At 43.7% G+C, this 15,628-nt stretch overlaps 1 protein-coding gene across 4 annotated transcripts in view; it reads left to right on the top strand.

The window, feature by feature from the left end:
* mical2b (microtubule associated monooxygenase, calponin and LIM domain containing 2b) overlaps window positions 1–15,628 on the top strand; it is a 114,214-nt gene that overhangs the window by 76,331 nt on the left and 22,255 nt on the right. For 3 of the 4 annotated variants that reach the window (XM_061677381.1, XM_061677380.1, XM_061677383.1), the window contains 11 exons: window positions 2,100–2,179; window positions 4,407–4,475; window positions 4,609–4,734; window positions 9,413–9,580; window positions 9,783–10,046; window positions 10,206–10,340; window positions 10,422–10,829; window positions 10,984–11,085; window positions 13,008–13,194; window positions 13,377–13,441; window positions 15,157–15,241. In XM_061677381.1, the coding sequence (XP_061533365.1) occupies window positions 2,100–2,179; window positions 4,407–4,475; window positions 4,609–4,734; window positions 9,413–9,580; window positions 9,783–10,046; window positions 10,206–10,340; window positions 10,422–10,829; window positions 10,984–11,085; window positions 13,008–13,194; window positions 13,377–13,441; window positions 15,157–15,241 (1,689 nt within the window). The remainder of the gene's footprint in view (window positions 1–2,099; window positions 2,180–4,406; window positions 4,476–4,608; window positions 4,735–9,412; window positions 9,581–9,782; window positions 10,047–10,205; window positions 10,341–10,421; window positions 10,830–10,983; window positions 11,086–13,007; window positions 13,195–13,376; window positions 13,442–15,156; window positions 15,242–15,628) is intronic. The other variant, XM_061677382.1, reaches the window with a different exon arrangement.

Here is a 15,628-nt window from a genome sequence, read left to right as displayed (position 1 = left end):
ATACATAAGGCGCACCGTATTATTGGGCGCAGGCATGGTAAAACATACGCTAGCTTAAAACATACGGTAGCATGCATGCGCTAAAACAATGTTTTTAAAAAGGCAGCACAACTGAATTTGGTTTTACTTTATTGAAGTATTTAACAATGTACTTAACAATGTACTTTAACATGTACAATGTTATTTTTTTATCAATCCTCATCCACAAATCCATCAAAGTCCTCATCTTCTGTAGACGAAATGAACAGCTAGGCAAGTTCTCAATCAAACACGCCAGGTTCGAGTCAGTCTCGTTGCCGTGCGGAAGCTCGAACAACAGTGCAAGCACACAGGTTAGCCCATGCCTCCACAATCCATTCACAAATTGTGGTGTAACTCTCCTGGCGCTGCCTCCTAGTCTTAGTAAAACTGTGTTCACCATCTGTCATCCATGGCTCCCACGCCGCTCACTTCACTTTGAACGCCCTGTTTACACGGATTTCCAGTGGTTCGTCAAGCCTCCCGGAATGATGGCAAGCCCCGAGTTATTGCACTCAGTCGAATGATGACTGTAGAGACGCTTCTCCCGGCTGTTCTTTGCTCATTAATCCATTGCTCGAGTTGATCTTCCAACTCGGGCCACCTCGCTTTTTTTCCGCGTTTTGTTTTTCTTTTTTTTCTGCGGAAACTCAGCATCGTCTTCTTGACTTGGCGTCGCTGATTTTCCTGCTTCCTCCACTTGCGAACCATGGATTCGTTGATCTTGAATTCTCTCGCGGGTGTTCAATTCCCATGTTCCTCCAAATAACCGATAGCTTGCAGTTTAAACTCTGCTTCGTAAGCGTTGTCTCTTCGTAGATGACATTTTCGGGGGTCCTTGGCCAAACAGATGTTGTTTTGCACAATGCACACCCCGGAAATGCTCCCAGTCAGTCAAGCGGTAAAAAAAACACCCCGGCGCTATATACCTACTGGGGGCGTGGCTTTAGCGTCCTACTTCACGCACCCTTCCCCTGTCCTCAGCCACGTCCGTTTTTCCTCTGTGTAAGCAGCGTGTTGGCTGGAAATGCTAAAAAAAAAAAAAGTCAAGCGGAGCGCTCATCACACAACAAGATTTATAGATGTTGGAACTTGGTGCACACATAAGGTGCGCCGCATTATAAGGCGCCCCGTCCATTTTGGAGAAAAGTCAAGACTTTTAAGTGCGCTTTTTGGTCGTGAAAATACGGTAATTGTAAATACTGTCATTGATGGAGACAAACTGTAGTTGCACAGCAGGCTGACGTTGATGCATTGGCGAATGCAGACAACCAGAGCATTCCAGCACTCAACACTGCCCTCAAAAGAGAGGTTTTTAAATTTCGCAGGGACTCTTCCATGATCCATCCCTTGATTGAAACTGTGTGGACGAATAGAAAGGGAATTGAGTGAGCTTCCCTGGTTTGGTGAAATCAGCACTTGAACTGATACATACCATCGGAGCAGCTGTTTTTCAGATGCTTTAGTAAAAAATTGACTAGTCTGTATTCGTCTAACCCCTTGGCTTATTTTCCTCAATAAGAACTAGCATCATGTATTGTCATTTTGTTTTATGTTTTGAAGGTGTGTAATGTCTTGTGAAGATTCGTTAGCCTCAGGCTTGGTACGCTGTTTCCTTTGCTCAGTTTGAAAGTGTGATTCGTTTACAACCGGAACAAGTTTCAAATTACATCATGGTGTTGCAGTATATTTGCAATTGCTAAAATAAAAAAATAAAAAATCCAGAATACAAAACATAAATTTGGCATACAAGAAGCAGCAGATACTCGTTGTATTCATTTGCATTCTTTATGCTAAATTACAATTGGAGGACTGGCCTCTGTGCTGGTTGCCCCCTTTTCTGTTCATAACTTCCTCCTGCAGAAGTTGAATGTCAATGGTGGTTTTGCTATCACTTGTCTCTGGAAGTTGTCATCAAAGCATATTCATCCATGTCAGGTGTTCATGCAAATACAGTATGTGTGTTTGAATGTTTTGTTTGATCCCACGACTTCATTGTTGAAGGATTTCCAACTTTTGTAGTCACATAACGTTGAACTATTGTGAATGTAATATGAACCTACTGTGCCTCTACATTTCAGGAGCAAAAGGAATGAATGAGAACAGTGAAAAACAATCAGCAAAAGGCAACCTCGGACAGCCCAGAAAGAGGATACCTAAGGTTGTGTAACATACTCTTCTAAGTGAATGTTATCTTACTTTTTATTCATGCAAATAATTTATTTATTACTCTGACCTTGAAAGGTTTATCACCTCCCACCTCTTCAGCTCTTTGCCTTTTCATTAATCAGAGCACCATCATTGGTCATCTGGCACTGAAAGTTTGATTAGATATGCTAAAGCCAGAACAATGATCAGGGATTTGCACAGATATTTTGGGGAGCAGGGGAGGAAAAAGGGCACTTCTTTTAATTTATTCCTAAATAAATAATTAGACATCTCTGACCTACCCATTTCAATACCCTTACACTCAGCAGATTTCAACAAAATAATCTGGCCACAAAGATTTTTTTTTTCTTTATTAATCACAGGATCTCTACAATGTGCTCTGTGCTCCAGCACGCTGCAGTAGAAGGAAGAGGGGAGGGGGATCTTACAGAGATCATTGAGTGTCGTCTCCTGACCAGCTATTTGAAGTAATTTATTATTTATTTTTTAAATATTTGACAGGGAATCTTTGCCAAAGCAGGAGTGTGTGTACAGTAGGTCTCTGGCTGGGCCATTCAAGAACAGTCACGGAGTTGTTCTGAAGCCACTCCTTCGTTATTTTAGCTGTGTGCTTAGGCTCATTGTCTTGTTGGAAGGTGAACCTTCGGCCTAGTCTGAGGTCCTGAGCACTCTGGAGAAGGTTTTTGTCCATGATATCCCTGTACTTGGCTGCATTCATCTTTCCTTCGATTGTAACCAGTCATCCTGTCCCTGCAGCTGAAAAACACACTCACAGCATGATGCTGCCACCACCATGCTTCACTGTTGGGACTGTATTGGACAGGTGATGAGCAGTGCTTGGTTTTCTCCACACATACCGCTTAGAATTAAGGCCAAAAAGTTCTATCTTGGTCTCATCAGTCCAGAGAATATAATTTCTCACCATCATGGAGTCCTTCAGGTGTTTTTTTTTTTTTTTTTATATAAAGCAAACTCCATGTGGGCTTTCATGTGTCTTGCACTGAGGAGAGGCTTCCGTCGGGCCACTTTGCCATAAAGCCCAGACTGGTGGAGGGCTGCAGTGATGGTTGACTTTCTCCCATCTCCTGACTGCATCTCTGGAGCTTTAGCCACAGTGATCTTTGGGTTCTTCTTTACCTCTCTCACCAAGACTCTTCTCACCCGATTGCTCAGTTTGGCCGGACGGCCAGCTCTAGGAAGGGTTCTGGTCGTCCCAAACGTCTTCCATTTCAGGATTATGGAGGCCACTCTGCGCTTAGGAACCTTAAGTGCAGCAGATATTTTTTTTTGTAACCTTGGCCAGATCTGTGCCTTACCACAATTCTGTCTCTGAGCTCTTCAGACAGTTCCTTTGACCTCATGATTCTCATTTGCTCTGACATGCACTGTGAGCTGTAAGGTCTTATATTGACGTGTGTGGCTTTCCTAAACAAGTCCAATCAGTATAATCAAACAGAGCAGGCCTCCGCAGAAGGTGTAGAACCATCCCAGGGATGATCAGAAGAAAGGGACAGCACCCCGAGTTTAAAATGAGTGTCACACCAAAGGGTCTGAATACTTATGGCTGTGTGACATTTCAGTTTTTCACTTTTAATAAAGCTGCAAAAATTCCAACAATTCTGTTATTTTTTTCTGTCAATATGGGGTTCTCTGTGTACATTAATGATGAAAAAAATGAACTTATATGATTCTTTGTAAGGTAATGGCGGTGGTCCTAGGTGGGTTGGCAGGTGGTGGCGTGGACAGGTGGCTGGCAGTGGTGACGACAGGCGGCTGGCTTGGCAGCAGGAATGAAGTGGATCAGGAACATGGGGGGGGTTGCGGGGGGAGAACATGCTGGAAGTAACTGCACTACCTTGGGGAGGATTTCCTGGAACAGGCGGTCTTATATACCGGTGGTGAGATATATATATATATATAGATATATGTTTATATATATATATAAATATATATATATATATATATATATATATAATAACTGTAACAGAGAGAACAATTTATTTCAAAAAATTAAAAAAAACGCCCCCAGAAAAAAAGGCATAGCTCAAGCCCCCTTTGTCAATGTGTGCACGTGCCTGACAATGATCAAGAATGTGCATATAATAAGTGTTCCACCTCTGATTGGATGGATTATTGATGTCTGCGGGCTGAACATTACAAGGAAAATGCAAAGCAGTGACAGGTTTCATTTTTATGAAAAGGGTCGTTTGCTCTTGCAGGATGAAACAAAAATGGATGACGATTCGGTTAATAAGAGGCGACGAAAGGGTAACTGCTACCTCACAGAGGTAGGTTGATTATTTCATCACATTTAAAAGCGTGAAATATGAGTCATCATACAGTTCTGTCATTTGATATAATTTTAACTATTTCCCATTCTATCTTGTTCATTTATGTTGCTTGGGTACAATGGGCATCAAGTTATCATGTCACAGTACGCCCTCAGCAGGTGAGGACGGAAAACTGCGGGAGAACAAGGTCCGATCCATGGCAACACAGCTGCTGGCCAAATTTGAGGAGAACTCTGCAGACAAAAAGCATGGCAAGGTCGGATATGAATAAGTAGTAAATGCATAGACATTTGAGCCACTTTTGAACCCTTGAGTGCATGGAGTTTGCATGTATTGTCTTTTTACTGCAAAATAACATTAACGGTGTAACGGGACATTGAAATACTCCCTCTGCTTATTATTCTGATGTTTATTGAAAAAGCAGCCGGACAGAAAAGGGTTTTAGGGGATAGACTGGACAAGGGGTGAGAACCACAGCCGAACAGTAGTGAGACAGTCAAGATATTTGACCACAAGTAACATCCATCAATCCATTTTCAACACCGCTTATCCTGGTTAGGGTCGCGGGACGCTGGAGCCGATCCCAGCTGACTTCAGGCGAAAGGCGGACTACACCCTGAACTGGTCGCCAGTCAGTCGCAGGGCACATATAGACACGGACAACCATTCGCACTCACATTCACACCGTCACTGAGTGGGAACTGAACACAAGTAGCATAACAACAGTCAAATTGTATTATTATTTGTGGGTGGAGAACCGAGAACAAGATGAGAGAGGACAGAAAAGGGCAGGACAGAATGTAGTGAAAATGAGCAAGGCAATGCTACTGACCGATTCTATTTTAGTATCTAAACGCCTGTAAGAACCTGTGAGTTGATATGTTAGTATAACCTCTGTTGTTATTAGTGGTCCCAGCACAAGCAATTACAGCCTATAGTGTGTCTATTGAACTTATTAGTGAATGAACACCATATCACATGCATGTTCGTCAACTGGTGTAAGGAGTTGCTGAGCCGGCACATTGACGAAGGGCGGGTGGCTATTTGAACACAAACAGTCCAGCAACACGTGTAGACAGACATAATACTCAAAGGCATTTATTTCTCCTTGGCGTAACACGACCGTGATTGTTGCAGCTTATTGAGTCAATTGTGAAACTCTTCGTGTATGTCTGGATTTACTTCCTCCCGGTGGCTAAGGCAAGCACACCAGAAGGAACACAATGTGGGGCTGGAACATCCAATGGCATTCCAATTCATTTCAATGGAGAAAATGTGGAAGAAGTGTTTTGAGTTATGAGTGTGGTCACGGAAAAAAATTCAACTTGAGAGTCAAGGAAAAGACTAGAATTTAGCTGCATAATGTTAATACTACTACATTGATCTAGTACTACTATGTAATACATTACCAGATGAATACAATTCAGATTAAAATAATACAATTAAACTCAAATATAAGGAAAAACTATACCAGTGTGTCCCAACCTTTATTGAGCCAAGGCAAATATTTTGCATTGGGAAATACTCATCCACACTACCAAACAAAAATGTCACAAAACGAACATGCAGTACACTGAAATAATGATTATCTTCTCTCAAATTTCTCCCAGAATGACTTACTCTGTGTGAAGTATGGGTCTGCTTTGTCCAGCACAGAGCTATTCTTTTGTATGAATGGCAATAGGTGGATGCACAGGTTAATTGTGCCTTCTGCCATCAAGTGATAAAGCATTGTTCTTTCTGTCACTATACCTCGGCCGCATAGAAGAACAAAGAACAAATTATTTGTAGTAAATAATTTTCGGACCAATTAAGTTAAATTGGATATGAGCCAATGATCCGAGTAGCTAAGTTGTCTGGGGCTTCACGGCCCTGGTAGTGTCACCCATGGCAAACAAGTCCTAGGTGAGGGACCAGACAAAGGAGGGCTAAAAGACCCCTATGATGAAAAATATTAATGGACTGACGTTTCCCTTGTCCAGACGCGGGTCACCGGGGCCCCCCTCTGGAGCCAGGCCTGAAGGTGTGTTTCGAAGCTGAGCGCCTAGTGGCCGGGCCTGCACCCATGGGGCCCGGCTGGGCACAGCCCAAAAGGGTAACGTGGGTCCCCCTTCCCATGGGCTCACCACCTGTGGGAGGGGGCATTGGGGTCTGGTGCAGTGTGACCTTGGCGATCCGACCCCGGCTACAGAAGCTGGCTCTAGGTACATGGAATGTCACCTCTCTGGCAGGGGAGCTGTTGTGTTAGGTCAAGAAGTTCCGACTAGATACAGTCGGGCTCGCCTCCACACACTGCTTGGGCTCTGGTACCGGTACTCCTGAGAGGGGTTGGACTCTCTTCCACTCTGGAATTGCCCACGGTGAGAGGCGCCGAGCAGGTGTGGGTATACTTATTGCCCCCGACCCCCTACCCGGCTCGGCGCCTGTATGTTGGGGTTCACCCCGGTGGAAGAGAGGGTAGCCTCCCACCGCCTTCGGGTGGGGGGACGGGTCCTGAGTGTTGTTTGTGCATATGCACCCACTCTTTTTGGAGGGGGTGCTAGAGACGCTCCCGCTGGGAACTTCATCGTTCTGCTGGGGAACTTCAATGCTCACGTGGACAATGACAGTGAGACCTGGAAGGGCATGATTGGGAGGAACGGCCCCCCCAATCAGAACCCAAGTGGTGTTCTGTTATTGGACTTCTGTGCTCATCACGGATTGTCCATAACGAACACCATCTTCAAGCATAAGGATGTCCATACGTGTCTTGGACACTCTGGTGAAGAGAGGGGCGGAGCTGTCAACTGATCACCACCTGGTGGTGAGTTGGCTCCGATGGTGAACGGTGAGGGATGCCGTCAAGCTGAATTAGGTGTAGTATCGGGCCTTTTTGGCCTGTGGGACTGTTGAGGCAGCTGATGGGTACCGGCTGGCCAAGCGGAATGCAGCTTTGGTGGTCGCTGAAATAAAAACTCGGGCATGGGAGGAGTTCAGTGAGGCCATGGAGAAAGACTTCCGGACGGCTTCAAGGAAATTTTGGTCCACCATCCGGCGTCTCAGGAGGGGAAACCGTGCACCATCAACACTGTGTATATTGGGGATCGGGCGCTGCTGACCTCGACTCTGGACGGTGGGGAGAATACTCCGAAGACCTCCTCAATTGGATCGACGCACCTTCCCATGAGGAAGCAGAGTCTGGGTTTTCTGAGAAAAAAAAATTCTGGGGCTGAGGTCACCCAGGTGGTTAAAATGCTCCTCGGTGACAAGGCTGAGGATGAGATTCGCCCGGAATTCCTATAGGCTCTGCATGTTGTGGGCCTGTCCTGGTTGACATGCCTCTGCAACATCGTGTGGACATCGGGGACAGTGCCTCTGAATTGGCAGACTGGAGTAATGTGTGTTCCAACTACAGGGGCATCACAGTCCTCAGCCTCCCTGGTAAGGTCTATTCAGGGATGCTGGAGAGGATGGTCTGTCGGGTCGAATCTCTGATTCAGGAGGATCAGTGTGGTTTTCGTCCTGCCCGTGGAACAGTGGACCAGCTCTACACCCTCGGCAGGGTCCTCGAGGGTGTATGGGAGTTCGCCCAACCAGTCTACATGTGTTTTGTGGACTTGGAGAAGGCGTTCGACTGTGTCCCTCTTGGAGTCTTGTGGGGGGTGCTTCGGGAGTATGGGGTACCGAACCCCTTGATACGGGCTGTTTTGTCCTTGAACGACCAGTGTCAGAGTTTGGTCCGCATTGCCGGCAGTAAGTCGGACTCGTTTCCGGTGAGGGTTGGACTCCGCCAAGGCTGCCCTTTGTCACCGATTCTGTTCATAACTTTTATGGACAGAATTTCTAGGCGCAGCCGAGGCGTAGAGGGTGTCCGGTTTGGTGGCCTCAGTATTGCATCTCTGCTTTTTGCAGATGATGTGGTTCTGTTGGCTTCATCAAGCCATAATTGCCAACTGTCACTGGAGCGGTTCACAGCTGAGTGTGAAGCGGCTGGGATGAAAATCAGTACCTCCAAATCTGAGACCATGGTCGTCAGTCGTAAAAGGGTGGCGTGCCCTCTGCGGGTCGGGGATTAGATCCTGCCCCAAGTGGAGGAGTTCAAGTATCTTGGGGCTTTGTTAACGAGTGAGGGAAGAATGGAACTGGAAATCGACAGGCGGATCGGTGCAGCATCTGCAGTGATGCAGACTTTATATCGGTCCGTTGTGGTAAAGAAGAAGCTAAGCCGAAAGTCGAAGCTCTCTATTTACCGGTCGATCTACGTTCCTACCCTCACCTATGGTCACGAGCTGTGGGTTGTGACCGAAAGAACAAGATCCCGGATGCAAGCGGCCGAAATGAGTTTCCTTCGCAGGGTGTCCGAGCTCTCCCTTAGAGATAGAGTGAGAAGCTCGGTCATCAGAGAGGATCTCAGAGTAGAGCCGCTGCTCCTCCACATTGAGAGGAGCCAGATGAGGTGGCGAGGGCATCTAATTCGGATGCCTCCCGGACGCATCCCTGGTGAGGTGTTCCGGGCACGTCCCCCTGGGAGGAGACCCCGGGGACGACCCAGGACACGCTGGAGAGACTGTCTCCCAGCTCGCCTCAGAGCGCCTCAGGATCACCCCAGAAGAGCTGGACGAGGTGGCTGGGGAGAGGGAAGTCTGGGCGTCCCTGGTAAAGCTACTGCCCCCGCGAACCGACCTCGAATAAGCGGTATAAAATGGATGGATGGATAGATAATTTCCCACTGCACATCTGATGATCTCTCACGAAACACTAATGTGCTGCAGCACAGTGATTGAATAACTGAACTACCATAAACAACAGAATGTTTAGGCCTACAGACTGTTATATTTGACACACAAGGACACGTATAGTTTCATAGAGACATACACACAACATGGTTTTGTGATATTTCCTTCCACCTTTTTCATTCCTTTTTTTCTCCTTTTCCCCATTCCTTCTTTAATCAGCCTGAGGATGACCTACCCAGCCCATCCTTTGCTTCTCCTCTTTCATCTTCCTCCACTCCAATCCCTCTCTCAAAGGAGGAGGAGGAGGGTGAAAATCCCCGCTTTGTAAAGTCCAAGCATGCCCCACCTCCTCCTCCTCCTCTGTGCTCCCCACGACCCAAGTGGCAGGTATGCTCCCGGTAGCGCTTTCTTTGTAATGTGTGATGGTAGACTGATCATGGAGATACTATATGTCCATAAATTGTATCACTTGCTGTTATGCAACATTCATATCTGGTTTATTTATTTTCAACTTGCTTTTCGTACTAGAAATGTAGCTCTTTCTCTACTTATTACCTGTGACCCCGTTTCTTTGTTCCCATCTCCTCAGCCTTCCGTCTATCTTCGTTTACTGGAAAATCCTGCTTCTGTGGCTCCACAAAACAGTTGCCACAATTCTCCCATGTCTTCTTATTCTATAAGCAACAGTCGTTCTCCTTCACCCTCACTCTCCAAAAGCCTTTTGTACTCTCCAAGTCCTGAACTACACTACCCAGAATGCACGTCTCCTGTTCCTAAAGCCAGCCATTATTCTGCCTCTGCTCTGTTGGATAATGTTCTTTCCTCACCAAGGTCAGAGGAGGAAATGCAACAGGTGAACAAACAGGTTTAATGGCATTTAATAGAAGCACAAAGCTTCATTTCATAATTAGATTCTTTTAACAGTTAGCTTAATATTAATACGTATAAAATGTTTCTTAAACGTATTTCCATGTTCTCGTTTATTTCTCCCTCTTGTTGGTCCACCCTGCAGAGTAAAGCTGAGAGGCTGTCAACTAGACAGTTTGCCGAAAAGACTATTAAGGAAAGAGCTGTCATCCTTTCATCCTTGTTTACTGGCTCCAACAAACGTACTCCCACTCATTTTTCCTCTCTTCCTGAAGCGCAGGTTCTGCTCGTCATTGAGTGTGTATGTTAATTTCTTGTTGTCCTTATCCGGCTTCATCTTTAACTTCTGACTCTTCTCTAGGTTGAACTATCTACCTCTATCCCTCCTATATCTCTGTCTAAAAGCACCGAAATCTACCCTGCGGTCCACCCTGTCCCTGATCCCACTGCCCAGGCTGGTTTCTCTTCTAATCCTGTTCACCACAAGCACAAGAAAGAATTCCCCTTTCCTTCATTGTATGCTGACCCTGAAAGTCCTCAGCATACTTGTCATTTGGATTCCTTGTCTAGTAACAGCAAAGTCCCCACTGAAATCTCATGTTCTAATGAGAGCCAGGATACCACATCTCTGTTCCCTGAAATCAGCTTCTCCTCAGGTCCAGTTTTTGCAGGGACAGAATACAGTCCTCAGGACAGTCTTGAAACTAAACAAATCAACAAAACTTCCCATGAGACATCTGAGAGCCACAAATGTGATATAAATGCAAAGGTAACAGATGTGTGCCAGTAGCCTGACATAATAGCAGCAGGATGCATGGAATGGAGCAAACTTTTGCATGCTCAGATTTGTAAATGTATAATTTGGGATCAGCACAAATGCATTGTTTTCAATAGGTTGGTCTTCCTTCTGTTGTATGTCTTAGTGTAATGGAAGTTATGGTCTTGAAGACCCTAAAGGAGACGTTCGAAAATCAGTCGTTCGCTCTGAGAGTTGTCCAAGTGGAGCGCCAAGCTACAGTAAAGAGGTACCAGTTAATAACCCAGCATAAATGCAGGTTTGTTCAGGGAAAGAACTGTCATCTTTTCTCTTTCTGACTTTTCTTTTGTGGATGCTCTGTTTCCCTGTGTTGTCATTGCGTTTCTCTTGGTGTCAATATTAGCGTACAGTTGGAAAGGTGTCTTCAACCATAGATGCTAAAGCCCAAATACTGGCCATCCTCTATGAGACAGATCACAGGCCCGGTGCTGCTATGGTAAGAAGTGTGTGGATATTGCAGGGAGGAATCTAACAGTCAAGTTCCTGGCCTTTTCTGCCGTTTTGTCAGAAAAGCCAGTAAATTAGCAACATGCTCACACAGTTCTGCATTGTGCATGCAATTAAATATAACTATAAAATATTTTGGAATAAAAGTGACTCTAAAAGGGTCTTCTAATCACTGCATAGATACAGCTTCATGCTCACTTAACATTGCTTATAGTGTTAGTCTTGGAAATGTAACTAGTCTTGATAAAACATTCCCAACTCTCCTCATACACTCACATCCTGTCAAAAAAACATTGCATACAAGACTTGTTCGATTTTTAAGTTATACACCGGTCAGGTGCACATTTAATGATATTTTGACACAATGTGGAGCAGAGTATTATATTCCAAAAACAATCAAAAACGAATCGCAGAATGGCACTTGGTAGAGCACAGGCCTCTGATGATGCCTCACAATGACTCATGATTAAAACTACTCGTTGTTAAGGAATCATCGAGTACAACCCGTGATAGCTCAAATGACATGCCAGAGTTGCTTTTCCAGCATTAGAATGAAAAATGATCCAATTTGAGTTTGCAGAGATGTATTGCTGCACTCCATCATACTGAAAGGTGCCTCATATTTTGCTTAACTCATTTAGCAACGTGAGAGGATGAAAACACGATAAACAGCTTTCAGTATGAAACCCATTGTTAAATGAACACATCTCTGACAGTGTCAATTAAAACTGAGCGTTATCGTAAAGGCAGATTTGGTACAGTTCTTGTACTGGATATCATATTGCGCAAGGACAATGTTGTGGCAAGTCAGTCTATGCTGTACACTACATGGAGTATAGAAATTAGGTTTCCTGCTGGGATCCTACTTGTAGTCTTTGTGTTCATCTTTCCTCCCTTCCTTCCTTCCTCCCTCCCTTCCTTCCTTCCTAATCCATCTTTCAACTATTGTCATTTATTACATCGCAACTATTGCAATCCGCCATCTGCGGAACGTCACGTGACAACACAGAAAACAGGACAACTGACTTCCGTCATATGCAACAACAAGGATCGCTGACGTGATTGTGTGAAGCTTAACTGCCTATTTTTTTTTTTCTTTAAGGCTGCTGTTTTAGGACAAAAGTTATATGTATATTATATGTAGTATACCCGAACAAAGCCAAAACATCTGCTGTTGTCATCTGTAGTGACATCTTGTGTTTAAAAAAAACATTGTGGACATTTGAACTTCCCAGGACTGCAATAATGACACTGTCCCCTTCACCATTCACCCAAGCGAGGAGGAAGTGCTTTTACCAGTTTTGCGAAATGTGGAAGTAGGTTGCGCATATACCAGATTTAGTGCAACTAAATTGCTGGCTGCTGGTTTGAAACAAATGCACTTTTGGCTCAGCTTTTTTTGTTTCTTATTCTGGAAGAAAAAAAAATTCCAGGAATGAAAAGGTTGGTAATATACTCATTTTCAATATTGATTTTGCAGATGATTTCCACGCAAATATTCATACATAAAGGGAGATGATGATCTTTTTAATCCACTGGTGAAAATTAAAGTTGGTTAATAATATGAACGGCAATATTTGTGTTGAGTTTCTATAATATTCTTGTCAGGTATCCTTTGGAATAAATGAAAAGCCATATCCAAAATGTCACTTTAACCTTGTCTGTGTCTTATCCTTTTCACAGTGTGTGGGTCGTAAAGAATTTCACTCTGGACTCGGGGGCAGCGATATATGCCACTTCTGTTCTAAGCGGGTATACGTAATGGAGAGACTGAGCGCTGAAGGCTACTTCTTCCACAGAGAGTGTTTCCGCTGTGACGTCTGTAACTGCACCCTCCGTCTGGGTGGCCACAGCTTCAACTCACATGAGGGTATGCTTCAGTCACTGTCAATGAATTGATTTAATCTTGTTTTTCAAAATAAAGTTCATCTTGAAATAATTGCCTGTTGTGAAATACTAACTATATAATATATAATAATAAATAAATATATAAATAATTTTAAATGTATATTTTTATATTTGTATTTGTAAATGTTTGTATTCTTCCTACAGCGAAGTTCTACTGTAGGATGCATTATACTCAATACCAGTCCCGTACACACTTCAGGAAAAGAAAGGTAAATACTACTGTAATATAAATATTCATATGGAAATTAACATTTATTGTATGATGATGCACTAGCCACTGTTAGTCATGATATGTAACGTATACAATGAAAGAGATTACCATTACATTTTCATGAGAAAAAAATCTTAACTCAGCGGACACTGGTCCACATCCGGGCCCAGATTATGGGAGTGCAATATGCCCTCAAGATTTTATCACATTTTCAAGAAATTTCAGGACACCTTCAACAGTAAATATCAGATTTCTTGCATGTCATGTTCCCCTTGTGTTCATTTATATCCTGCTTGTGCTCCATGATAAGGTAAATTGTAAAACAATGTGCACACATGTCCTCACACAACGCTAATTGTGCTTTGGTACTTCCGGCAGCTTTTCTGAGCGTTATGGTAATTGTATACACAGTGTGTGTGTGTGGGGGGGGTGTATTGTATGCTCCCAAATGACATGACTAAGAGCATCTTAGTGAGTGCATGTGTGTAGACAACCAAGCAGTGTAGAGAGCGACACTAGTTTAAGCAATTTCACTGTTAGCAGATATTGTGCTTTTAAAAACAACAAAATTAACGCTGTTTCGTTGCTAATGTTACACTTCAGATTGCAACTCAATATGCTCACACACAATCCTATTTAACTGTATTTGGTTTGTTTTTTCATTTGAGTTGGCAATTTTGTACGCCTTCTCCAAAAATGTTCAATGTAAATTGCCGTAATTTCTTGAGTACACCGTGTTTCAAAAGTCACTCATGGTTTAGTATTTTTTTTAATGGAATTGAAACAAAGTAGATGAAATAGAAAAGTAGATGAAAAAATGTACATTAACTGAGAATATTTGTGGTACCATCTTTAATTTGGAATGTTCATCCATAAATCAGTGGTACACCTTGATGTGTGGACCACCTTCTTTGTAGCAATTAAGCCACAATTTCAAGCATGCCTGACCAACATCTGACAATATTTTGAAAGATCAAAGATGGTACCATAAATATTCTCAATTAATGTAGGTTTTACCCTGTGAATATCATCCAATTTGTTTAAATAAAATTTTCAATCAACAATACAAAACCATGCGTGACTTTTGAAACACCCGTAACGCACTGAAATATATGCAACCCCAAAATCGCCCTCCCACAGCTGCATTCTCCTTGTACCTACAGTATGTATTATATGCCTCCCCAAAAGATTGTTGGTATCCATGCTAAAAAAAATAAAGTATTTTCTGCAATTACGCACGAGGGCTCCCATCGAAGTTTATAGTGTATAGTCCACTGGGCGTTGTTATTTTGTACCTGTGGCGAAACCAAAGCGCAGAGTTTCTGTTGCTGTAATGCACCCATGCAGTTGGTGAATGGGCACATGCTGATCTAGGCAAACAGCCTAGATCAGCATCAAAACTCACACTGACTGCATCACTGGGTGCTGTTTTGGCCAAGCTAAAAAAATAATGAAAAAAGAAATGGTGGAAAAAAAACGTTTTAACGCTGTATCTCCACAATTGAGTACTACGTAGTAGTTCTTAGTATTTACACACGTTATCAGCAATTATATACAAACATTTTACATTTATTTAGAAACTAATCTCTGATTTCACTATACGGGGTCTTTTTAAAAGAAAAATCTCAATAACCGGTAGCAAAGGAATATGCTAACATTACTATATTTGATTGTCCTGCATATGTAATCTCCTGTGTAATTTGATTTGGGCAGGAGGACCACAGCCGTGTCACATCCTTGGTGCTAGACAATGGGAGAAACTCTGTGACAAGCAGCATCCAGATGCAACAACCTCCAGGTACCCTGGTTTCCTTGCTTAGGCGAGGCCTGAGTTGGCCAAGGCATGACAGCCGGGCTGTGTGTGTGATTCCTGGACATCTTTTAGGCAGTGTGCGTGAGTCTTTCACAGCTGTGGTTACCCATATCAGAAGCTACTCAGATGACTGTGTGTTCCTGTATGAGTTGCTGAGCACGGGCTGTTCTCTGCTTTGTGTAATGCACGAGGTGCTCAGACAGATCAGCCAGGAGCCTCAGCTAGGCCAGCAGCATTTCACATACTCCAGCTGAGGAAATAGTCAATGAGAATGTGTGATCCATTTACTCCCCATACATGTGGAATTGTCTAGAATTATACCTGCATTCCAAGTGCCCTATTGGGTATATTTTTGAAGACCAAGGTGATTTT

The sequence above is a fragment of the Phycodurus eques genome, chromosome 5, assembly GCF_024500275.1.
Source record: "Phycodurus eques isolate BA_2022a chromosome 5, UOR_Pequ_1.1, whole genome shotgun sequence".
Lineage (NCBI taxonomy): Eukaryota > Metazoa > Chordata > Actinopteri > Syngnathiformes > Syngnathidae > Phycodurus > Phycodurus eques.
Note: the sequence above shows the minus strand (reverse complement) of the source record. Positions and strands in the feature narration are given on the sequence as shown.